This window comes from Micromesistius poutassou, assembly GCF_964030765.1.
Source record: "Micromesistius poutassou genome assembly, chromosome: 10".
Taxonomy (NCBI): domain Eukaryota; kingdom Metazoa; phylum Chordata; class Actinopteri; order Gadiformes; family Gadidae; genus Micromesistius; species Micromesistius poutassou.
Window position 1 is genome coordinate 15086175 of NC_140280.1, and position 26864 is coordinate 15113038.

Consider the following 26864-nt stretch of genomic DNA (forward strand, 5'->3'; position numbering starts at 1 on the left):
TAATTTTTTTTCCTCTCCAACCCCCAATAATTCACTTGGATATCATGCAATAGAAGACGTGCAAAAAGATAACACCTAACTCCACAAACACATTGCTGATTGTTAATGGCTATGTTATGAATGCTTATAACATGTTATGCTTAGTGCATGCTGGCCTATAAAGACATTTTTGTGAGAAAACAGCAGTACTTAAGCCACAGGTCAAACGAACACACAAAGGATGCATGGAGTGTAAAAACACATGGATCCATAAAAATCACAATTGTTAACTCTTACTCTATGTAACTATGGGATAAAACAAAGAGCACAAATAAGGTATCTTTGTCCTTTTGTTTTCTTAAGTAATGCATTTGATTATCTTTTTTTTTTCTTAACTTAAAAGACAGTGTTTGATTGGCACTTGATCAGCACTTCTAAACAAGTTATTGATATCTAACATTTGATCGCACATCTACAATTTTCAGAAGCTGCAGAGGTCTAGTTTGGCACAGGTTGTACTATGGAGTCTATTATTACTTTTACTATCTTATCGATACTGTATAGTTCTCTATACACCTCGCTTTATGCTCTGAGCATCTCAGAGCATACTTCTTCTAATCAACAGACCAGACATCTTTTCAGCTAAAATATTTTGTATAGTTTACTTTACTTATCAAATAGCAGCATTTTCATAACTTACAAAAAGTACATGTAAACCTATTCATTCAAAATCTTAATAATTTCAAAGGTTCATACAACAGACATGAAACACAAAACAGGACGACATGCTACTATATTGCTTCCAATATCTTTACATTTTCTTACTGTCAAACTAAATCATCTATGACAGAAATATGGACACCACCCGTTGATGATGAATCATCATAATGCACAAACAAATTTTGCGAAGCTAATCTTAATCAGGCTTAGTTGGCACTCTCATCATCCACACAAATATAACATAGTTCACATTGTATTGACAACGCTGGACTGCATTTGGACTACAAACTAGAATAGCTACAATAAAGTACATATAGATCATATGACATGACATATTGTATTCCACAGAAATGAATTCTAGTCATTTTTCAGATTAGAGGATATGCATAAAGGATGTCATTGTTTTTCAGCTTGAGGTCACAAACAGGTTACCTTTCCCTTTACCCTCTATCGCGTTCCTTCAAAACGTTTAGGCTCTGCTTTTTTTTTTCGAGGCTGAACCAAAAAGCTCATCTAGTTTTCCACCAACAGATGAATATTCACTACCACCGCCATGTCGCAGGTTTTTTTTTTCATCTTCTGGCAGAAAAATGAACAGAACCTTCCCCAGCCCTAGCAAAAAAAAAGGGCCACAGTTCATGATAAAACCCTTTTCTGAAGTCCTAATGGTTCTTCCCCATGGAAGGAAGTAGGATTGGTTGAGCTAATACTGCTGGTTCTGGTCGTGTGGGGGGGGTCACAGCTCTGAGGGGGGAGGTGGGCAGGTGTGTTCTGTGCATTCTCAGCCCGTTGTCACACTACGGCAAACATTCGGGAAAACATTTTCATACCCTCGTGACCTTTAGTGCATAACTCCCCGTCAGTACCGGTATGCCCATCACCGCCTCCTCCCCCCTACTACACTACCAGGGTAGGACACTTCCACCCGGGAGAAGAGGAGACAGGAGGAAGGAGAAAGAGGGGGAGAAACAGAGTGAAGGGAGGACAGGACGGGACAAGAGGCGAGCGGGCCGACGGGGGAGGGGGGGGATCTGTATATATATGTTAAACGGTAAAGAACGGCAACAGCAGGGGTAGTATTAAATGTTGAGAGAAAGAGGAAAGAGGATGGAGGGGGGTTAAGAGATAATAGTATTTGGCACAAGGTATTGATCAGACAGCTCTGAGGAAGAATTGTCAACAGTCGCACACGTCTGCTTGCATTGATAAACCTCATCTGGTTTTGTGCTTGTATCTCAAGATACCCTAAAAATTCCCGGGCAGTAGCAAGTCATCCTTACGCATCGCTGTTACAGAGGTGGCCGGATGCTTTCACGTATCTTTAACGGGTTGGGATGTTTCTTTAGCAAGGAGGAGCCGTTCTGCTCTCTAGGTTTCGACAGAGCATTGTGCAATGCGGACGCCGTTCGTTAGTGCTTGAGTTGAAGGGGACCATTATTAAAACACCTATTTTTAAAGGGGAGCAAGGCAGGTCTACGTTTAGAGAAGACAGCACTGGCATATGCAAGGGAAGTATCACGGGAGTTAACAACGCTTCGCAGATTATACAAAATCTTCCATGAATTTTAAGTATGCGTAGCCACCCTCTGCAGTGCATCGAGAAAATAAATGTAAAATAGGTAAACACAAACATCACAAGATGTCGACGTAGAAATGGTCTTGTGAAGATACCCATTCCATTCAACACGGACGAGTGTTGTGGACGTTGGCCTACATCTTCTTCAGGTCGAATAGATGTGTACATCAAAATACTCACATCCCACCAGGGATAGATACGCCACATAGATGCATGCGTCGCATCTCACAGTGCAGTCGTCAGACCCAGTGTACTCAGGGTGGGGGGGGGGAATTTGGGCGGGTGGGGGGGAGGTGAAAACCATGAATAGCAGCATGGAAGCAAGCCAGGGTACTCTATATGCCAAAACTGTCCGTCAACATGGATTCTGAAAGCCATTTAATAAAAAAAAATTTAAAAAGGGGTTATTTTTACCTAACATTGGGGGCTACACCCAATACGGGCGAGCATTGCTGTGTTTCTAGGAGAGGAGAACAAGCTGCCTCTGCAGACTCCACTGCAGAATCATCCCATCTGTCTGAATGCAAATTCAACTAAGGGGTGGGGGGGGGGGGGGTGGGGTTCACTTAAACCTGAACCCCAACCTTTCAAGTTTCACTCCATTTCTCCCCGATTACGTATGTCTCGTTTCTATTTGGTACCCTTAATGTAAAGGCAATGGTTTCTTTGTTCACAGATACTGGTTCACACAGCTCTTGTTTTCTGATCGAATGCATTTTGTGGGATTTGCGTCTCCCTTTGTGAACGGTCATGGATGAACCCTGCCTCTGGTGAAATGTGTAGTCTATGTTGCTACAAGCTTGTGTCTGTAACGCCGTCTCCGTAGAGTTAACTTTAAGCGTCTAAGGCAAAACGTATCGTCAAGTAAAATCGAGCGCGTAGCCAATTTTTTCAAGAAAGAAATGAAATGCATGACTTGCATTCGGAATGAGGAGCAAATTGCTTTAATGGGATTAAGACTGGATTGCTTTGAGTCGTAAAAAGTAGCAAATCACTCACTATCTTATTGAAGGTGTCGGCTGACAGTGATCCAATGGACTACCAATTACTGGAAAACCTCTCAAACCAATTTTATAAAGCCGCAAGATTCAGATTTTGGGTGTCGATGGTAACGGAGATTCGTATGCCCAATGGTATAGCACCAAGAAAGGGTTGGCTAACATTTGTTTCTGTCCGTTGCTGTGGAGATGCGAAAAATGTTTGTGCGTTTGTGGGAGCTTCATCTTAGTGTTCATGTAAAATATATTTATACATTCCTGTGTGTCTCCTCTGTCCTCTCACATTGTTTTTTTTTTTAACCCCTGAACTATACGCGCTATACACGACAATAACTGTAAAAGTTCAGACTGGGTTCAGATTATACATTTTGTTCACTGCAACACAATATTTGATCCCTGTAAATAAAAAAAGAGCAATAGGCTAACGTTGTTTTTACATTCAGGTCAACCTGAATTCACAGGCTTAAATAATCTATTTGTGTTTGAATGAGACCACGTCAATAATAAATAAAGAAAAAAATATAAAATACCCCCAAAAAACTTGTTTGAAAACTTCAATTATGCTGTGAGCAAGAATTCAACAAAATAGATACCGACTTCCTTTTTTTTTTTCTTAAATGATACTTGGACATTGCTCCCTCATAGCCTGAGGTGGCCTCAGGTGCTCGTCACAGGAACCTGGTCCCCCTGGTAAACAATGCCGTTACGCCACTGTCTACAGAGAGCGAGGTGGGCCGGCCCGCTTCACAAGCCGACCGGCCCTTCGTCTGGCGCGCTCCACTCACCGGAAGCCTAGGGGTTCACGGCTAAAGATCTGAAATCAAACCCCGACAAAAACAAAACAAAAGAAGAAAAAGAAAGATACAAAATAAAAACAGCTCGAAGGTTTTGGAGGAAGGGTGAAAACTGGAGGCTCAGCCGTTGAATCTGCAGCTTGGCAGTGGACCAGTTCAGCATTACTCTGATCACCGTCGTCAAAAGGACTCGACAGACTCTTTTAAAAAACATCAGGACGTCACTCCTAAAAACACATTCACATATCACACACATTTATCTTGGTTGTCTCCCCCCCCCGCCCCGCCTCCTCCTTCTGCGATTCCCTCGATTGAAACCGAAATATTGAACAGATATTTGGGCGTTTCGTTATTTTTTCTTTTTCTTTTTTTCTTACCTCCCCCTCCCCCATCAGTGACCCTCTCGACTTCCTTCCACCTTCATCATTCCTTTTTCTATCCTCTTCTCCTTTTTTTTTTTTTCAATTTTAGCCCACCTTCTGTGGGTTGGTGGCGCGCACGCCCTGCTCGTACGTGATCCTCTGGCTGATCAGGTACTGCGCCGCCTGCGTGGCGGCCGGGGACCCTGTGATGGTAACTTTACGGTTCCGCGTGCCCGGGATGAACTCTCCCTTTTTGGAGATCTGGATGCGGGCGCCCGTTAGCTCCTGGTACTCCACCAGCGTCTTCCCTCCTTTCCCCAGGATGGCGCCCACCAGGTTCTCTGGCACGGCGATCTCCACCACGTCTTTCGCCCCGTCGCCCAGCTTCTCGGCGGCCAGGAGGGAGGACGCCATCAGCGGGGACGAGGCGTTCAGGTAGCCGTTGGAAGCCCCGGTGGCGGCGGCCAGGGAGCCCAGCGAGAACCCGCCCAGGCCCGCCGCCGGGTGTCCGCCGCCGGAGGCGTCGCTAGCGTAGGAGGCTAAGAGGTTAGCTGCGGCGGCGGCGGCGGGGTTGGCGCTGGCGGCCACGGCGGCGAGGACACCGGAGGCGGCTGCCGGGTTGAGGCCCAGGCCCAAGGTGTTGGTGTTGTAGCCGTAGCTGGCCAGGGTGTTGAGCGCGGAGGTGATGGCCAGCAGGTCGTTGCCGGAGAAACTGGACATGGCCGTCGGGAACGTGCCCATTCCCGTCAGGCCGGCCTGGCCCAGTAGGCTGGAGGCGGTGGCGGCGGCGGCGGCTGCGTTGGGCAGCACTTCGGCGGAGTTGGCGTAAGGGGAGCCCGTGGGGTTGGAGTTGGCCACGGGGCCGGAGATGTTGGAGTAGGAGATGTTGAGGCAGCTGCTGCTCTGGGGGTCCTCCTGGATCTTCTGCACTATGATCTCCACGGCCTTGCGGTTCTGCTCGGGCTCCCCGCTAATGGTGACCACACGCTCCTGCAGGTTGATGCCCTCGGGCTTCTGGGAGAGCTGCACCCAAGCCCCTGACTGCTCCATCACTGCTTTTACTGTCGCGCCACCTTTGCCAATGATAAGCCCAGCTGTGCTATTGGGCACTATCAGTTTAGCCTGCAGGAGGAAACGGAGAGATTGAAATCGAACAACAAAAAAAAAAAAGGGGGAGAGGAGATGGGAGTCTTTTAAGAGGAGCAATGAGGGGACAGGGGAGACGAATCTCACTGAGTTTACTACAGCGGCTCTGGCTTTACTCAGCACTTCACTAATCCCAGGGGTTTAAACTGCAGCTGCCACTCGGCTAATGTCTAACTATGAAAGACTGGGGGGTAAAAATAACCCTGTGGCCTTACATTCTCCTGACCTCTGCCACGCTACGGGGTCACGGCCTCAGGGCACCACCAAGACTAGTGACTCATAAACACAAGACGCCAGGACCAGGTAAGGCATCCTAATGATCCGTCTATGTGGACATTAACTGCTAGACATAACGGAGACACGTACGGCATGCCATTCACTCGAGGTGTTAAAAGAGTGATTTACACGCAAGGAGCGGGGGGGCAGGCCGCATAGCTCATGCGGGGTTTCAGTGTGTCGCTACGGGGTTGGCGGCGGGCGAGTATTGTACCTGTTTGACGCGGTCGGGGTTGACGGTGGTCTGTGGCTGCAGTATGCTCACGGGCTCACTCTTCTGGGCACTCTGGGGCATCTCGCGGACCTTCTCCGCGATGAAATTGTGGACGCCATTCAGAGCTTCCACGGTACCCTGTATCAGACACACGCGCTCTGTTGTTCCTGCGTCGGGGAGGGAAAGAAGAGGTTAAAGAACCACCCGATCCAGTAGTGTGGATGGGCAACGTGCCAAAAAGGAAAACCCAGGTTTTTCGTTTATATATTTTTAGATTAAAAAAAAGGGCAAGTTGCTAAACCAACCCCCTTGTTTTGTTTTTTCCATTCACACATTCAACCGAAAAACAGCTGCATGAAAGAAAAAGAAGAAAAAAATAAAAGAGGAAGAAAGAATATGCGTGGTTAGCAAGCTACAGAGATATAAAGAATTCCCCACTGATGACGTAAACTATTCAGGGCTCTGGATCTGTGGAAGTGTGTAGTGGGCAGACCACACACTCTTCTCTGTCTATTCTCTATCTATAAGTAGGGTCTTCCACGCTAAAGACCCTTCCAGCATTCCGTTACCATGGTGAGGGGGCCATGTAGTAGTAACAGGTAATGCAACACCAAATCCCTTTTTAAATGCTTGTGTGTGCCGTTTCCTTTTTTTATTGCGTTCACTCTCTCTTTCTCTCTCCCGCACTCATTTTCTCTCTCTCTCTCTCACTTGAACACCCAACTCTGCGGCTTTTTATAACAGCTATAAAACTAAGGGGCTGTTGACCATACATTAGTAATGCACTGCACTGGCGATAGTCTCCATGCGCATTTCAATTGCTACAATCCGAAGCTTAGTCATATTGAGCCAAATCCTAACGGGTCGCAGACTACATCATTTGATTTGCACTAAAATCCGGTTTGATTACAGAATGATTTATAGAACCAAGAGACTATTTGAATTTGTTATTAGATATGTATGATTGAGCAAGGATACTGAAGAAGGGAAAACACGCACACACACACACACACACTACACACGCACTTATGATGAAAAAACAGCAAACAGAGCTGGCTAATGAGAAACTGTTAACACAAATTACAGAAAGAGAGCACATTGTAACTGGGATTTTCCTCAAGAAATTAACATCCAAAAAACTCACATAGATGTCATTTACAGATGGTTGCCAATCCATTTTGAGTAGCTATTTTGTATGTGCATTTTCATGAAGGAATAGGCATTAGCAAATATCATTTAAATGCTGCTTGACCATGTTTAACAATTGAAGCACAGTACAACAGTCTGTTAACTCACATCAACGTACATTATGAGTTAAACAGTCTTTTTCAGGCCACCCAGATTAGACAGGGGTTGCCCCCTCACACGGCTGAGCAGAAGGGCAGCGTTTTTGCGTCCGGTCGACGGTACAGACTTGAGTGCGTTCCTCGTTTGGTTCCCTTCCTAACCTCCAATCGTCCTCAAGTGGAGCTGTAGCCCCAGGTCGACAGAGTGATTCATCACCACACGGCCCAGCCTTCTCCATTAAACTCTGCTAATGGTCACCAGTCTGAGCTAGGATTCAATGTGGCGCTCATCTAGGTGATTTCTTACATGCCTGCCGGGTGGCACGCAACGTCATTCAAACTCTCCACGTCTTGTTAATTGGGAATTATTCATCTGAATTTTAAATTGACGAGCAGAGAAAAAAACAGCAGGCTAGGATCACCCGGTGAGAAATGTTTTATTGTAAGTTGTTTTACTGTGTCGTTCCCTTTGCGTTTGTGTTCCTGCTTGCATTTTAACTGACTTCAGTAACAAATGTACTAATCTAGTAGAACCATCATAACCAATATACACCAGTTAAGAGCATCTTCCACACAACCCCCCCATGTCATATAATACATACAGTACATACCATTTTCCATATATACATACTTTTTTTCATAATTTTGTAAATCAGGGCACTCTGCTATCCAAAGCATCCCATGGTGAGTTCAGCTGCATCTCCCATCTTTAGCTGTCTAAACGTGGCTGGGTTCCAATCTGTGCTACTGCCTGACGTGTTTGGGTAGGACATGATGGACAGCATAGTTTTTCACCGCACTCATCATTTTGTAGAGCTCGCTGTGCGTGTGTGTGTGTACTTGTTTTTGGCTTCCTGTAGGCGCCGGGTGAAATATGGTGCAGAATGTCAGTGCCGTCTGCCCGGGTGGATGGGAGAACGTACGTACTGTACATACGAGGAGGCCCAGCGTGACTTTTGGATGGTGCAGTGTTAAAAACTAACGGATAATTAAGTTTTTTTTAATCTTCCCATGTAGGCTACTTCGAGGGGTTTGTAAATAGCCCACGGCTAAATTGGACAGAATGGGGAATTGTAGTCAGCACAATTTGACCTTGGAAAATTCCATGATGCTAAATAAATAAATAATACAGTAAATAGATAATAAACACGTTTCACTGTAAAATATGACACTTTCTTTGAAGCAAACAAAAGCCCATTGTGCTGAATACAAGAGTTTATGAATGAGTTTAATTCTAGCCACATAGATAATATCAAAGCTCTCCCAGTATAAGGTCACACACTGCTAATGATGGTAAAGCTAGCTGGGCTGATGGCAAGCCAGACAAAGCACTTTTTGTTCAAATTAAGAATCCACACTGCACTATTTGCAGCTGCTTTAATTCCATGTGGATGCATAGACGTGCGCGTCCGTGAATGGTCGTGAGCAGTTACGCATGTGGGTGTGTGTGGGTTTAATGTGAATCTACAGTACGAGCAGTTGAATGCGGAAACATGTTGTCACATCGATGCAGACTGGGGTAGATTTGCACCAGGCAACTGTTGCGACAATCGAATCGCAACAGTAAGTCACGTGTGAAGCCAGAAACGGAGGAGAATCGCGTCAATGCGATGTCGCAACCTTCCAGATTAAAAAACTTTTGGTAGGGGCACAATGTCTTTCTGTCATCTGGTCCCGACTCTAACAACTATTAAACTTACGTGAGAAGAAGAAGAGCAAGGGAGCAAGACAGAGAAGGAGTGGGGGAAGTTGGCTAGCATTGAGGCTGCAGGAGTACAGCTGGGACAGGGTCACGTCCACAGAGAGAGGGATTGGAGCAGGCTATTTCTGGGCCTAAAACCCCCTCCCCTCTAAACTACCCCTCCAGCAGCTCCGCCCCCAACACACACACACACACACACACACACACACGACACACAGACACACAGAAACGACACACACAGACACACACACACACACACAGAAACGACACAGACACACACACACACACACACACACACACACACACACACACACACACAGACACACGACAGACACACACACACACGACACACACAGACACACAGAAACGACACACACACACACACACACACGACACACGACACACACACACACACACACACACACACACACACGACACACACAGACACACACACCTTACAAAATAATCATGCATCATCCACACCCTTCACTATCTCCTGCCATCCATCTCTGTCTGTAACAGCAGGGCCCAGCGGTTTGCACAGCTCCCATCAAAGAAAAACCCTTTGAATTCACCGGGCTCTCGCTCTATTCTCTTTCTTCTCATGTCCAGGGGAGGGATCCCAGAAAGAGTGGAGTCACCGCAGCATGGCATGCGAGTGAAAGAAAGGCAGTATCTATTGTGTTGTCTCCTCCAGCTCATTCGATTGTCGGGAACGATAGCGGCATTTGCGCGAGCTCTGGGATAAATCTTCCTAAGCCATATATCCCCCCTCGAAAACAGCTGAGGGCATGACCTAAGTGTAATGGCATTAGCGTGGCACGTTAGCCGGCACAAAGGGCAAAATAATTGATTATGTCAAATGAGAAGAAATGCGAATAGGTCGTGAATCGTCCCGATGGTGTGCTCCATACAGCTGGGGCGGCCTGCGTTAAGTTCAGTGGTTTCTTTTTTGTTTTTTTTAAGTGGTAGCCTACATTGACGCCATTGTAAGAGGCCCTGTAGAGAAACCATTGTGCAGTGTATGGTAGTGGTCACTTTACTTGGTGGGCCAGGACAGCGTCCAATCAAAAGCTTGCCAGCACCCCTCTCTCTCTCTCTCTCTCGCTCTCTCTCTAAACTCCTCTTCTCACTCATCACAGTAATGAGTAGGGGGATGGGGAGAGCAGGTGTTGACTACAGACTAAAAGCAGAATCAAGAATACATGTAACTCCTTTCATTGGTTCCCATGCCAACCAAAGTAACAATTATTATATTTTCTTCTTTTTTTTTTTCCCCCAAGACATAGCTGTACACAAGCGTAGTCTCTTTCAAGGCTAGCTTATTTCCAATGGAGGCAAACACAAAGGCGACTGGGCAAGAAATGCGTGGACGCACGCACACGCTTGTCCATCCTATTTCTCCCCCATCTGGAACTGCGGCGCGATGCATCGCCAAGTAAAATGCAGTATTTCACACGTAACGCTCTATAATAAAAATAAAAGGCAAGTTGTTTTTGCCAAGCAATATTTATTTTCTACTAACAAAATTTTAAATAATAAAAAATAATTGAGTATTAAACAGAGTGGAGCTAGTATAGCTCCACTAGAGATTCATACGATCCCATGTGTTGTGCAATGATATCAGATGGATTTGATCATTTGATAGAAGTATTTCATGCCTTCCACATTCCATCGACTATAAATCCTGGTATTAAAAAAAGGAAAAGCATAAACATCTCTGGTATGTGCGTTTCACTGTAGTAACACTTTACAGTGACCAATTTCCCTGCAGTGAAAAACTATAACAAAATGCACTGTGCATCTATTTTTAAAACAGGAAGTATTTGGCTTCATCAGTTATCACAGAAGACATCTGGACCTAATCAACCGACTCTCAGCTCCTATTAATGCTCAGCAGGTTGAGGTGTCCTCTGAGGCATGAAGGACAAACACACACAGACCTTCCCTACAAGACCGGGGCGTTTCTGTTCCTGGGCTGGGGCGCTCGGCAGTGGGTGGGTCCAGCCCTACGTACAGTAGAGGCTGGACCGGATTCCCATCCCTTTCCATGTTTCTGCTTCCTAGAATGTCTGACTCTAGGGAGCAGAAACATGGAATGTCCATGACTCATGCGGTCAGTATGTCTTCTGCTTGTGAGCTTGTTGTTTTTTTCACTGCGACCGCTCTCAATTCAATAAAATGGCGGCTACTATTTTTTTTGCTTTTGTGTGCATTATGTTGTTCTGCAACAGTTTAAACAGATCAAAATAGCTCCACGATAAATACTGACCCGTGCACCAGCAGCTGACCTGCTACACACACACACACCCACATACCGGCAAATTTAACCAAATTACCTTCAGGGTTGAATTGCATCTGACACAGTATTCACTTACACGTGTTACCCGATAAGAATGTGCGACCTATGTTGTGTTTTACGGTCGTTCGAACAAACATAGCAGCACTGCATGGCGTCATTTCCAATCGCTGCCCCATGTTGGTCGATACACAGTAGACCACATATGTTTGAATGGCGTCCAAACAGTGATGTCGCTGGTGACTGAATGCGAGTGCCTACCTGGGTAGAAGTCTTTGGATTTGGACAACTTGATGGTGGCGCCCGTCTCTTTCTGCAGTTGTACGATGGTCTGGCCGCCCTTGCCAATTATAGAGCCGGCTGCATAGCTGGGGATCAGAACCTTCAGGAAGTACTCACCCTCCTCTGAGGGATGGGGAAATAGAGGTGCACACACACACACACACACACGCGCGCGCGCGCACGCACACACACACACACACACACACACACACACACACACACACACACAAACACAAACACACATACACAAATACGTTAGAGTGGTTCTTATCAATATAGGCCTTCCAAAAGAAGCATGTAAAAATTGTGATATGGTAACATGAGGCTTTTTGGTGTAATACAAGTCGTCTGGTTGTTGATGTTGTTGTGATGTTGTTTTAGACTCGGTTCCTTGAGTAGGCTGTCATAAAGTGAGATTCTTGGTGACCTTCAGTACCACATAATCAGAACCACATCGCTATAATCAGAGATTGGTGGCATGCTCTATGTTCTGTCCCAGATTTCCAGTGGAGTAAAAGATGACCTCCTTTCCAGTTTTGCAGAGGACTAAATTTAACTGTTTTCAAGTTTTCAGCCACCTCTGAAAACCTGCTGTATGGAAACCAAAAAGGTCAGTACAAAACCTTGTTTAGAGTCCTGTAGCATTCCACGATAATCACAGAGAAGCTTGTTTAGGACTCATACTCACTTAATACAAATTAAACAAGCTATATACCTGGGCATTGTTACACAGACATACGCACACATGCACACGCACACACATACACGCACACGCACACACACACGCACACGCACACGCACACACACACAAACAAACGCAGACAGGGTTCTGGACAACGCGATACAATACACACACACACACACACGCGCACACACAACCGATATCTACGCTGTGCGTTGTGGGAGCCAATACGGCGTGATCCAGAGTAATGAGAGGAAGTGATGAAAGCATATGGGATACAATCCCTCAGATTTGTTCCGAGGGTACACTGCCAACACCGCCTCAATCTCCTCCATTTTGGAAACCACTTCAGTGGCTTACATAGGCTCAAGCCAGCCAGTGATTGATGAAACTTAAAAAAGATCCAAAACAGAACAGGACAGAGATGCTACAATTAAAACAATACCCCTTTCTTGCCTTTTTCCGCCACTAATCAAGACTTTAATCAGCGGGGTGAGAAGTGCGTCCACAGAATTCCCCATCCACAATTAGCGCACTGATAATGAAAGAAGCAATCAGCCACACGCCGTGCATGGACTCTGACTTAGCAGTCATCGCGCAAACACACCGAGACGGGGATGACGAGAAGGGATGGAGAGCGTTCGGCCCCCTTTTTTCAGCCACGGTGACTCCTCACCAAACACATGCAATGAAGAGTGTGCACGATTGACACACTTCAAAAGGGGCACCACGACGTTATAAGGCACTGGGAGCGGGGTGCCTCTCGCTGCCAATTCTTGACCTCTGCTTGCAATGCTCCGATTGCAATGACGTCATGTCCAGACCCTTTTTTCCCCCCTCGCTGCCTTGAGAGGATGACATCACTCCACTACGGAACACATGTACACGACCAGCTGCGCATTCACACACCGACAACGCTCATACAACAGTTCATTTTATTTTTTGATGGAGAATGTCAATGGCACAAGGTCTGTGACCATTCCACTGCGTGCCATCTCTCATTTTGTGGTGGGGGGGTGATGCGTGTGCGTGAGTGTGTGTGTGTGTGTGTGTGTGTGAAGACGGATGGACAGAGGTTGGAGAACCCTGGGCTGCTGACTTGTTGCCTCTGTAATGCACTCATTAGTTTCAGATCATAATGAACATGACACTGTGACATCGAAGCATTTCACAGCCGATATGTACGCTGTGCTCGCCCGCTCCCATTAATATGCCCCTCGCGTTGCATTCGGTCTTCGTCCATCTCCATCTTTCTCTATGCATGATGTCTGCTGAACCGTTTACAATCACCAAGATACATTCACAGGTGCTCGCTAATATGTTTACCCATGAAAGCCATTGAGCGGACTCATGCATGCGAGAGTGTACGTTAAAAGAGATCTATTTAATCGCTTGCGTATGTCTGCCAACAATTGACAATAACCCATCATTTTTTTTGTAAATGATTGGGCGTCACGCTACTAGTGGGTTTATTTGATGCCTCTTTCTGCACACATCTGCCCTACGTGGAAGTCAGCTGTCCGTTTTACTGGCAATGAATGCCAATAAAGATGACCTTGGTGAGAAATCGGCGATGGACTAAGGTGATCAATGGAAATTCTTTGTCGAAAGGTCCCTTTCTTTGGCCAGCAAGGCTGCCCAGATGATTCTGTGGTGCATTGTGGAACTATCTCCAGCGTAGGAGCTAGACCTGTTGTTGACGACACCTACGACCCACTGCGTAACTTTCCCCTCCGTCTCCGGCCAGGGGAGCCAGAACCCCGACGGCCACGGCAAGCCACTCGGGGCCAACCTCCGTCACCCAGCCTGCAGCCGTTCCCGCTGCCATTAGTCAATAATGAATTCCCTCCTTGTGTTCGGAAATCACAGTAACAGGTTTTAATGGTGTCATGTAACAGAGTAAACATGACAATCTGTTGCTGCAAAACCCGCCAGGGAGCGGGGAGAAGTGGGGAGAAGGGGAGCAGTAGTGTGGGCCCACTGGGGACGACAAACGCCTGCCGGGTTTGGCAGTCCCAGTACACCCCCCGCCCCCCCCCACTACCACCACCCACCCACCCCCGAAGCAACAAACCCTTGCAGCCAAGGCTCGGAAGAGAAAGAGTGGGAGAGAGTGGTGGGAGAGAGGGAGAAAAGGGACACGGACACTGAGCCAAACGTGTTTAGTTAAGTCACCAGAGGGGGGTGGGTCAGGAGGAAATGCCTTGTGACTGTCCTCCCTCCTCCCCACTATAACCCCTCCAAGTACCCACTATGCATTTCAATAGGCCAACCTGCCGCTGACGGACGGCAAGGACGGTAGCCCAAAAATGAGCAATTTAAATGAAACAAATTGAACTGCGGCGAACTGGCAACGCTGATTTTCTTTTTTTTGCAGAAGTAGTTTAGCACAACCGGATCAATTCAACAAGTCATATCACCACACCACCACCCCCCCCCCCTTATCTCCCCCACCCCCCCTTAACCCCCCCCCAAAAAAAAAATGTATTACGAAATCAAGAAAGAGATGAAAACGAGTAGAATAAAGAGGTGGTTTGACTCTTACCCATTCTGAGATCTGCTGTTTCGGTGCCTCTCTCTGTCAGATGGCCATCAATGCCGGAGTACGATCACTAAAGCTTTCCTTAGCGTTAGACCAGGCATAGGTGCAACGGTGGTGTTGAGGAATGCGACCAGTCAACCCGTTTTTTTTTTGTTGTATTTTCGACGGGATTCTCAATACATCAGCGGGCGCGAGAAAACAATAAAACAAAACAAAAAAGAAAAAAAGAAATAGGTTTCACCGTGACATCCAAGCCATGCCTGCAGCTGGCCAGAGCCTCAATTGTCTGAGAAAATGGTAATGCAGAGTGTTTCTCAGTGAAAGACGGCACGCATTGTTCGAGCTGCATCGGTTTGAAGGCAGAGGAGGAGGAGGAGGAGGAGGAGGAGGAGGAGGAGGAGCGGGCGGCGGTGGTGGTGGTGGTGGTGATGGCAGGGAGGGGGGGTCTTCCCTGCCGCATCACCCTTTTCACTTGCTCTCATCCATATTCATCGAGTGGCCTGTCCGTCTGCGGCAGCGCGGCGCAACTGACGCCTGCCTGGCCCAATCAGCAGCCTGCTCCCCCCCCACCCAACCAACCCCACAGCACGTCATGGACCCGCCCCCCTCCGATGCCGGTACCAAAAAAAGAATACATTTTCTCCCTCCCTGTGCTCCGCCTCTTTTGACGCAGCACTATAAAGTATGGCGGCCCATTCAGTCCCCCCCCCCCTTTCTCTCACCCCTTCACATGCACACTTTTATTTGTGGAAAGTGACAAAGGTGAGGTGGTCGCGGGAGCCGTTGGGTGGAGTGGCGAGCGCGTCTTGAGTGACCTTCAGTCGCGTGGATCTCATAAGCCGCCGATGACGCCGACATAGCGCCGGTCTGAGAGAGAGTGTGTGTGTGTGTATGTGTGCGTGTGTGTGTGTTACGCCCCCCCGCCCCCCCCCCCCCCCCCCCACCCCCCGAGCCCCCCCGACCCCGCCCCCGCCAACCCTCTTTCTTTCCTCTTTTTTTTTTTTTCCCCCACCAACCCCCCATCCCAAATCCCTGAGACGGCCATGTTTGAGCGGGGCGGAGGGGCTCATCAACCATTGCAAATGGCAGTGCCGCAGAATGGTGGGAGTGGGAGGGGGTGGGGTGGACCGGGTGGGGTGTGGGGGGAGAGGGTGGGGGGTGATGAAGCCAATCACTACGCCTATAAATCTTACGGCGGGAACTGGAAGTATCCTCGGTGAATGGTATAAGTGTAATGCGAATGGTGCAATGGGCATGTCGGTACGCCGGGGGTCCGTACCCTGTACGAATGCTTTTGCTTGGTGGGTGGGGGCTCTTAAAATGGGACTCGTTTTTTAAACAAGTGCATTTTTTTCTATTCAACTCAAGGACTGTGATCGTGGCCCCACATGTTTTTTTTATGGTGGCGGGTTGTGTGTGTGTGTGTGTGTGTGTGGGGGGGGGGGGGGGCTACGCCTCCTTGATAATTCAACAATAACGCTTATCTTATTGATTGAAACATCCGCCGGCTTTACGGACACAGCCGGCACTGTGAAGACTGCTCCCCTTTATTGTCTATCCATCTCTGCTTTGATTTCAGATTCCCTCTGTCTTCATCTCTCTCTCCCCCTTTCCTTCTCCCCTCTCCATCTCCCCTCTTTCTCCCCCTCTATATCTCTCTCTCTCTCTTTCTCTCTCTATCCATCTCTCTCGACGCCACCTGGCAAATTCACAGTCCGCTCACGTCACGGCACTCTGCAAGGGCACCTGTGTCCTTCTCCCCCCCAAAAAAATAAAAGATAAATAATAAAATAAATGAATTCAAACAACAGCTCCCATGTCCGTGCCAACCTTCCCATTAGCAACATTACGGGATCATACTAAATCCTTTTGGTGACACGACCTTTCTGGAGGAAGACGCTTTGCCAACGTCATGCACTCACATCTGCTAGTTAATTACAGGTTAAATTAGAAAACGGGAGCAAAAAAAATATGCGGGATGTTCATTTAGAAGAGAGAACAGGGCAGCTGATAGGAGTGTAATTTCCCCCACCCCATACCATGTCTATTGTGGATTAATTGTCTGTCGAACCTGGAATCCATGTGCAGAGGCTCTCGCTTGGAAAAAGCACAAGCCTACTATCCCCTCTTTTGTTGTATCTGCGGTCATGTTAATGATCAATTCAGTCCGAATATGGAGATCAATATCAGACACAGTCAAGGGTTTGCTGATTAAAGGGAAGGGTGCGTATTAGCTAGGCTATTTACCTCTCGGCAGGCGCTAGGTTATACAAACCTATGAAACATTGAGTGAGGGTTGGTGATGTGAGGTTAATTTGATCATATTTATGACAACGTAACACACACCCTGGTGCTGTGTATTTGTAATAGCCTCTCTATGTATATGAACAGCGGGCAGTTCTTCAATTGCATTTTTGTGGGGAGGGGGGTGGTGGGGGGGAGGGTGTAAAGACATGGTTGCCATGGTTGGTTTCTGGGCTCTTCCTTTGTGATGCTTAAAAACAAAAGCCACATCAGCCACACTGGTTCAGCTAATATACACGAGTGGTGCTGAAAGAACAAAGCAATGTTACAAGTGAACCACTCACAGCCAACATTATTAGTTTAGTAATACAAAATAAATGCGGATGGGATTCATTTGGATTGGATTGTGGTATTGAGTGTAAACCTGTACAAGGCTGCATGACATTTAAAATATGAGTTTTCCATATCTTACATGATCTTTTTGCATTATTAACATCAATCTTAATAAACATTGTGCCAGTCGTATTTTCCCAAATTGGTTAAAACGACATGGAACAATAAGCTAACATCGGTATTGAGCCTGTATAAGTATGGAAAGGATTTTATCCTACGTTGATTCACTAAGGATTTTGCACCAAACAGCAATGTCTTGTTTTCGTAGCCATCTGGAAAATATTTACCCCTGAGAACAAAATGGTATCCTCTAGTGATTTAAAAATTATACTAGTCAATATTGCTTCCAGCCCCTCCCCACTACAATTCATTGTGAAGAAATATGGAGAGTTTTGGAGTTATTTTAAGGACCCCACCAGTACAATATAGTGCCTCTTTTTCCAATCAAAATGTCTGCGCCTTCTGTTCATCACGACTGGCCTATAGCATATTGGAGTGTATCAGGTTGAATCATCCATTTTAAATCAATTTTCAGTCCATTAAAATAAGAGGCTTCTCAGTATGTTTTCATTCTTGGTTGCGAAGGTGAAGTCGCAAACGGGGAACAAGCAACAGCACAAGCATAATCTAAAAGATTATTATAGGAGTTATAATAGTCCTTTGAGATTACATAGAACATATGTAACCACATCTTGTCCTAACCATTAAATGTGATGGCCACGTGCTAACCTGCACACAGAAACACCATTGGTTGGAAGCCACCAACGTTGACTAGCCTACAATCTGATAGCCGTGTACATGTGGGATGCACAGACAGACAAATTGAACATACCATCTGTGGAAGAAATGGCCATGTCTATGCTCCATGACAGATAACACACCACTCATTTAAGATGAGCTCCCCATGGGTACTGTGCAGTTCAAAATGACCGGTGAAGGTGAAACATGGATATGGATAAACATGCTACTAATGTGTTGACCCTTACCCAAGCTACCACACTCGGATTACAAGCCTTGTTGCTACTGATGAATGATAGCCATGTTGTAGGTGTGGAATGTGCAGTCACTAGCAGGACTTCTGTTGGTCTTAAGGCGGTGTGTTGGCAGTACAACATGCTCTATTTGGCTATGATGAAGCATCATGACGTGTAGCAATATCCCATCAGGAATAGCTCTACATTTCAATTTACTCCTACTTTCGTGGGTGTCTTATGCCAACTTGATTCTCAAGTTAATCAATTTGCATATAATACGCCTTGAACACAAATTAACTGTATACAATTAAACCTGTGCTGTCATGATTGTCAAAAGGGAGGGTTCAACATCCCACATATTTCAAATGATTTGCTTGGAAGGTCAGGCCCGATGCAGGTCTACTAAAGGGGTCTACTAACAGCTAAGGTCCCTTTAGTCTATGTATCCTTTCATAGAGCTGAAATAGTGGCCTGAGATTTATGTTAATTGTAGGCCTACGTCAAATTGTATGTAATCTTAAAATACAATGTTTATTGTTTTTCAACATGTGTCCAATATTACAGCCCGAGGCAGCAGTAACCAAGGACAATAGTTATAGTAGCCTGCATGAGCTTATTATATAAGAGTTGGACTAATTAATGCTGTTCTGTGTTCCAAAACATCCAAACCAACAGTAGGACTACAGTCAATTCAATCTCGATATTTTGAAAGGCATTTACTTTTTGGAAACCACATAGTAAAATGTTTATGGTTGAGCCAGTGGAAAGGTCTGTTGTCGTGGCCCGTAGTCAGAATAATTCTGCTGGGACTTATGTGAAACTTTCTCACCTCCCTAACGTTACACCCCTCACGTTTCCATTCAATGAAATATATCCAGATGTGGAGCTGCAGTGTGACCGGGGTTCATGTCCATAGCTGACCTCAGTGTTCACCATGCAGTCATAAACTAGGTTCAAGTCAACACCAAGCGGAGAGGCTGCACGAATCAGTGTAACTCTGAAAACGGACAGGTGTTATACTACAACACTTGCCTACGGACCGCACTGTTCACTGTGTCATCTCGGCCTGTGGCCGATGAGCGAGTTAAAAATAGTCTCCCAAGTGTCCACAAAGAGACCCCTTACGACGCATACCGTGTGATGTGCGGGCCTCAGCCGACGTGTCGACAGGGTGTCGATGGGGTGACTCATGTCTCTCTTACCTCCTGTGTTGGTGCGTTTGGTACAACCAGCCTCCTCAGCCGGAGTTTCCAGCGACCGTTTTCGGGAGTCTGGCAGCTCAGACTCCATGTGGGTCGGTTGTTCGTGAAGGTTGGCATTTGAAAATATCCCGTTATGTTCCACGGCTCCACCGGCCATCATCATTCCGAGCCGTTAACGCTGATATATATTTAAACAGGAAAAAGTGTGCGGGTCCACGGCCCCCTCAGCATGTAAAAAAAAAGCGCAGCGAGGAGAAAAAAAGGGCGAGTTTTCTCGATAACAACGGCAAGTTTGGACCGTTTTGTTTTCCCCCTTCAAATGTTATCAACCGCGAACGACGGACGAGACAGTCGGCGGTGGCCGCGGTCGTGCTGCCAGGAGCTCGGCGCTAAAGCTAAATATAAAAACCCATTGAGGGAAATGAATTCATTAGCGCGCGCACTACACTTTACTTTAAAGACAGGATCTCCTCCGCCAATTCAGCACGTCAACGTCCTGCTGCAAGTCAACGCTGGACTGTCCCCATGGCGAACTCGCAATATATTATATTACCGCAGAAAAAGATGTGGGATAAATATTTTTTTTATGTCCTCGCCATCTTCCGTACAGTGTTCTTAAGTCCCGGGTCGGTATCTGATAAGTAGTGCAGCTGTTGTTATTGTTGCCTTTGTAGTGCAAGAGAGCGATCTCTTCTAACGAACATGAGCGGACCACAGTGCCACTGGCAGGCGAACGAGGACATCTCCTGTAATCAACGCACATATAAAACGTCTTCATCAGCCCCAAAAATGTCATGGGGTTTGAATGATATGTCAATTAAATCTGCTACAGTAGTCACAATGGCACAGGCAAGTTATACTGTCCAGTTTATTAAACGCAATACATTTGAGGTAGAATAAACAAATACTATTGAAGTAACATCAATTTATTAATGTATATGTGATTTTTTTGGATTAAGTTTCAATCAAAAGCAATGCAGTGAATACAAATAAGAGGCAGATATGGGTTAGGCACCTGGATGAGGAGTTGAAGGTTCTGCCACATTATGTGCAGTTTTATTTATAATTTACAATCAAGCAATATATCAATACAGTATGTGTTCATGTGGGCTACTTTAAGATAGCCTACAAGGCAAATATTTTGGTTTGCCAAAACATTCCTAAAAGTTGTAACTAATCAAAACAAAAAGTTAATTAACTTATTTCTTTAGCTTCATCATAAAATAGCCCAAAATTGCAAATGTTGACTGTGGACTAGGCCAAGGAGATTGTCGTAATCTGTTATTTCATGGCGGTGGTGGTGGTGGAGGTTGGCAAGTCTACTCCGGTGCCCTGACTGTGTCTGCCTTATCCTGGTTGTCTTGACCCGAGGACAACTCAGAGCCAGCAGTCAGCATGGGCAGCCTTCTGGAGAGTCTCTGGAGGACCAAATCAGCAGTGCTGGAGAGGGAATGCTGGGTAACAAAGAGGGAGATAAAGTGTTATGAACAGTATTTCAAAAGGGGGACTTTCGGACTTCAAATGTCTGAAAATATTAAAAAGTTTTACAAAAAGTTGAATTTAGGAATAACACATTGGATTCCATTTGGGTAGTCCTAAATCCTCTAGCTGACGCTTTTATACTAAAAGCTTTTTCATATATACCTTGCTCAAGGATGCCTACAGGTAGGCCGTGTGGATATTGGGATTCAAACCAAGAATCGTTCAGCTCAACCTTGCCAAAACACTGCCTTGGAATTTAATTGTAGACAAGTGGTGTTTGTTTTAAGTGGTCGTTACAAACCTGCATAATGTGCAGTCCCTTCAGTGTGAGAATAGCCAGCTCTTTTAGCCCGTCCCCGGTCAGGTCTGAGTACGTAATGGATAGCACTGGGCTCTTGAAGCTCCGCCTCCACACCATTTGAAACAGCCTTTCAGACCCACTGTGTAGCTGCTCCTGGAATTTATAGCAAAGTAATTCCTGTTTGGAAGAAGAAAAAAAAAACAGAAAAGCATAATTAGTATGGCATCCATTTCTATTACGATGAACTCATATTTCATTGTTAAAACCGAGAGGTACAATTCGTCAAAATCATTTTCAGGTGATAGCTCTCAAGAGGCCCCTCCCCCCACGGACCTGCCCATAGGTTCCAATCAGCACTTCCTTCTGCCCGTCAAAATCCAGGTCAACGACCATGGCACAGAGCACGGCATCCCATTGGTCGCTTTCCAGGAGGAACACTGGGTGGGACATACCGTGCTCCTGGATATCTCTGGTAATAACACACCACAAAACAGCATATGCCTCTGTGAGAAAGTGTGTAAGTCTGTGTTTGAGCAGTGGACACTCTCGGGTTGCCATGGGGACCCCTCCAGGTCAAGCATAGGAGGATTAAAACAAAAAAACTATTGCACAATGGAGGAACAATGCAGTGGATTACACAATAATAGTTATACAAAAATCAATTAATTCACAAACACCTGTTTAGAAAAGCAATATTTAAAACAGTTGTATCTTGTTTCTCGCTGGCATCATTTTTACCTCTCTTTTATTCAATTGTGTGCTTTTACCTTTATGCAACTAAAGGGTATATATCCACAATGAATACCATATATACGACTGATGCTTACCTGTAGACAATAGCCGTCTCTATAGTGCTGGTTACCAGAAGATTGTAACTACCCATTTCTTCGCCTGTAAAACAAACACCATTTATCTTTCCCAAATGCTGTTTATTTAAAAAGATACATTTTAGGACATATGGTTGAATGAACATACTAAGGGAATCCATTTAAAACAAAGCATTTCTTGAAGGCAATAATTATTGCCTTCAAGAAAGAAGCAGTGAACCTGTTGTCAGGTTTTAGTGAGCGGACCAATCACAGCCCTTGCTGCTGCGTCGCCTCGACACAAGGTTACAATTTTTGGGAGGCGCACGTCAGGCCCTTACGGTGGATGCAATAACTATGCCTAAGGGAGGGGAACTAAGCCTTTAGGGAGGGGTTGGGCCACGCAGGAAGCATCCAGAATGACTACAGGAAGGCTGCAGACCTTTTGTATCATACCCAGTAGCTTCCCTTTAGCCACTACACAATCTAGCATTGAGGTGTTATCGTTGTGTAAGAGGAATCAGCTACCTTTCACCTCTGCTGTGGTGCTGGGGGAGTCACTGCTCAGAGAGAACAGAAGAACTGTGGATATAGGGCTGTCCTGTAGCACCCGCCAACTCTGCAACACCTCTGATACAGAAATTAATGGCAACACAGCCGAAAAAGAAGCACACAAAAAAACACATTTTCAGTACGTGAAGGGAGTTTTTGAAGGAATGGAGCCTTTACATGCAACTTGTTTGGTATTTGATAATCCTATAAATTGGCCTTGTTATATGGTCTATATTCTATAGTTATTTTTAACTTTAAATAAAATAACTTAAAAAATACTCTAAGAGATCAGCATTGCCATATTACGTTATCTGAAACCTTTTTCCTCTCATGTTCACATGAATTATGATGCATCATTTATTTAGACCCAAGTGTAGACTGCACCATGAATCTTGGCCTAAAGCCCCTATCCTTTTCTCACATCCCACCTGCCAACCTACCACAGTCCCATCTCACCTGGCTTGCTCTGGTCCACCAGCGCCAGTCCAATGCAGCCATTCTGACAACCGTAGGTGGAGAATCTCCGGCCCCCGGGCACACTCAGCATGTCCAGCCACAGGACACTAATGGTGGGGTGCAACCAGAGAGAGTGAACTTGAGTGGTTTATGTTGTGCTTGATTCGACCAGTACCTGGTCACTTCGTGCTGTGGACACAATGCTGGCTTAGCAAAGGTAGCCCTCTCCTGAGGAAGTTTTTTGAACTGAAAGTACAGTTATAATATGTCAATAACAAAACCCAATTATCTTTATATTATTATATTATATCCATTACCCACTCCACTGTAAATAAGTCTGAATTGTATTATGGGTTAGGTGAGAAAAAGTGAAAAAAAAATCGTAACTTTCAACCTGCTGTGCATGATTACACAGTTTGCTGTTTGAAATGAGAACCTTTTTTTTATTTATTTGTTGTTCATATCAGACATGCCTTTATTAATAAATCCACAACTAACCATATTCCGGGAGGCATTAAAAGGAAGTGCTGGGAGGCAGACTAACTTGCTGGGCAGCTCCTGTAGCTCTGGAAAGAGCCTCTCCACTGGCTGCTCCTCAAACTGGTGGAGGGACGCATTCTGGTGGACACAGGAGGTCTGCGGTCAGCTTAGTAATACTACTTTGAAAAAGATCAACAGGCGAACGCACACAAGCTCGGTTTCTGACCTCTTTGTAAAGGTGTATGCTCTGGTCGTGGCCGCTAAGCAGAAACACTGTCTCACGTCCTCCTCCTTCACAATGGACCCTAAAGATTGAATTATAGACGTTGAACATTTGATAGAAATCGACTGATAAACACATTAAGCCTGCCCTTCTGTTTCTACGTTCACACGATGACCTGAGAGCAAAATGTAAAGGTCATGAGGTTATTTTCTCAAATATTTAGCATCTGTGATAATGATGCATCACCATTTTGGAAAGAAGTTGGTCAACCAATCCTGTGTTAATCAACTTACTCTGTGTGGTAGAGTTGGAAAGGAGTAAACTGCAACTCCAGATTAAGGCAACTCTCTATTCGGGTAATGGAGAAGAACGTCAGTAATCACAGGTAGATAAGATCGGTGATGATTTGGTGGATTAGATGAGTGAATGGACATTATAATAGATGATGGATGAGAATAGATGAGAGAACATAATGGACATTATAAAAACATAGAACAGTTAGACTCACGTGCGATGGACTCCAGGTTGAACTCGGAGCCAGGTTCATAGTCACAGTAGATATTCAGGAACGGAGTGGCTTTGTCACCGGAGTCCTGATGCACATTGAAATGAACAGTGACGGACTAGAGATTGACACAATTCCACATCATCACAACGGTATATGGCACACTTTGAAATCAAAATACCTTTATAAACGTGATCCCTACAACCAGCCCTCTGTTTGGTGCAGATTTGTTGAAGGCATCGATTGATACAATCTCGGCATCAACTAAGACAACGAAGAGGCAGATATACGCGTTTCACAAAGTCATGCCGTGTCCATTTAGTGCTAGCCCATGTCTTCTGGGAGCCTAAACAGTCTTCGAGTTGATAAAGTGTGCAAAGTGTTCCATTTGTGCGTGCTCACCTGGGATGTACGTGAACTGTACCTCTTTGGCAACAGGTCGTATTTTTTGTTGGAGTTCTTGATACCTGAAGCACACCACTTTGCCTTTGAGGGTTGCAGCCAGCAGCTCTTGCTCTCCAGCCTGACATAGTCCATATATATTACTTTGCGAAGGAAAACGTGAAAAGCTATCCTCGACAAAAGGAAACGCGTCCTTCTCTTCAGGTTGCATCCTCGGGAATATTTCACGACGGCATGTTAAGATTTAATACTTTTTTTTCATAACCTGCAAATTGTAAATATAAAAACATGAATCGTGAGCGTCTATAACAGTACATGCAGTAAAACATCCGGTTTGGGCGGAGTCTTTCCCACACCGACCAATCAGGTAAAGCTGACCAGTTCGACTCTCTCTCACTTTCTTTTATTCAATTGTTTATTACATACCTTTGCCTTTATTTCTGTCCTCCATAAATACACATTTATATCACAGACAGTCATTTAACGTGTCCGTATAGAAGGCCGTCTGTTTCAAGATTGATACATGCTTTACCATGTCTTACAACTATTCACCATGTTATACTAAAATGTATTCAATTATTCTTTAATGAAATAATTCTGTGTGTAACCAATACCTTCTAGCTAACGTTCAATGACAATGGAGAAATAAAAAATAATATTGTTTTTGGATGAACCAATCATCTTTGTCCACCAGAGGTCAGTAAAGGCCCGTTAACTGTTCCAGCGAATTAATTAATTTAAAAAAATCGTTTTACGTTTATACAGTCAACATATAGAAATGATTATATATAATAGTCACATTGGGAACGAATTGACTATGGTGAATCGACCTAGTCGTTGTTTTGAATATGATTCATTAGTTTATGTATTTATTCATCTCAAATGATGTTGCTTGAGACTTCTGCAATGCATTCAACCCTATCAACCAGCATTTGCCAGTTGGATAATAAATAAATTGTTGCCAAAAGATTTCGTTTATTTATGTAATCATTTATTTGGATACATGGTAATTTAGTAAGGTGCAGCAACATTTCTTCCTCAGGTCCAAAATAGATTTTAAATAGGTCTAGTGCAGAACAGGATATCAAAAGCTATCTCTGCATAACACAATTTTTTGTGTTGTTTCTCAAATACTATGAACATATACATACACACTTAACACAGTATAACAGGTCCAACCCATTTAATGCATACACCTGTCTACATGTCTATTTGCATATTCTGCACTTTATAAAGGTTATACAATAACAATAATTGATAATAATAATAATAATAATAATAATAATAATAATAATCTAACTGTGAATACAACCACCAAACTTAGATTATCATTATGAGATAGACCTAATGAAGGTGATTACAGGCCAAGGTCTTGGAAAACACACACACACACACACACATACACAGACATTCTGTACAGAGACCTATGTATCCATCTGTCTTGTCATTTTCTTCACCAGCTTATTTGTGGCCAGGGTTATGAGGGGGGGCAGCCAGTCCTGTCTTATGACAGGCTAGGCAGAGGGGCCCACATGGGCTCCCCGGTCTCACATGTATGACACTACGGGGTCCCTGCCCGCCGGACCCACCCTGAGGGGGTCGGGAGAAGAGTGTCAAACTCTAGACGAAGACGCTTGGTTTCGAAAAGGATAGTTTGAGTAGAAAACACACACGTCGTGAGCCAGCTGCTCCATAGTTTAAATGACTGCTACTCCATCTGCTGCAGGGCGGTACTGCTACTGTTGAAGAAGAAGCCGACAGACTGGTGTAGGACACTCCCGGTAGTCCTAGAACCGCTTGCTAATCCCAGCGCGGGATTACTGCCCACTGTAATCACTTATCCTCCCCACGGACACCGGTACACTGCACAGTCCAACTTCTGACTCATCACACACACACACACATACACACACATGCACGTGCACAAGCACGTGCACACGCACACACACACACACACACCCACGAACACATGCAAACCTGCAGATG

At 45.3% G+C, this 26864-nt stretch overlaps 2 protein-coding genes across 2 annotated transcripts; both read right to left on the reverse strand.

Moving 5' to 3' along the window:
• Positions 1 to 4534: 4534 nt before the first annotated feature.
• Positions 4535 to 19834, reverse strand: LOC311354205 (RNA-binding protein Nova-1-like; the record flags this gene model as incomplete). Its single annotated transcript, XM_084474003.1, has 4 exons — positions 4535 to 5551; positions 6066 to 6232; positions 11614 to 11757; positions 19672 to 19834. 4 exons carry the CDS (start codon positions 19832 to 19834, stop codon positions 4535 to 4537), a joined length of 1491 nt encoding a protein of 496 aa, XP_084330129.1.
• An 829-nt stretch (positions 19835 to 20663) lies between these two features.
• kptn (kaptin (actin binding protein)) lies at positions 20664 to 25199 on the reverse strand. The gene is made up of 12 exons (XM_084474593.1): positions 24879 to 25199; positions 24658 to 24740; positions 24480 to 24564; positions 24265 to 24319; positions 23975 to 24053; positions 23813 to 23886; positions 23269 to 23375; positions 22789 to 22890; positions 22282 to 22345; positions 21788 to 21923; positions 21455 to 21631; positions 20664 to 21125 (listed from the first exon to the last, which is right to left on the reverse strand). Exons 1-12 carry the CDS (start codon positions 25087 to 25089, stop codon positions 20991 to 20993), a joined length of 1308 nt encoding a protein of 435 aa, XP_084330719.1. The 5' UTR covers positions 25090 to 25199; the 3' UTR covers positions 20664 to 20990.
• Positions 25200 to 26864: the final 1665 nt, after the last annotated feature.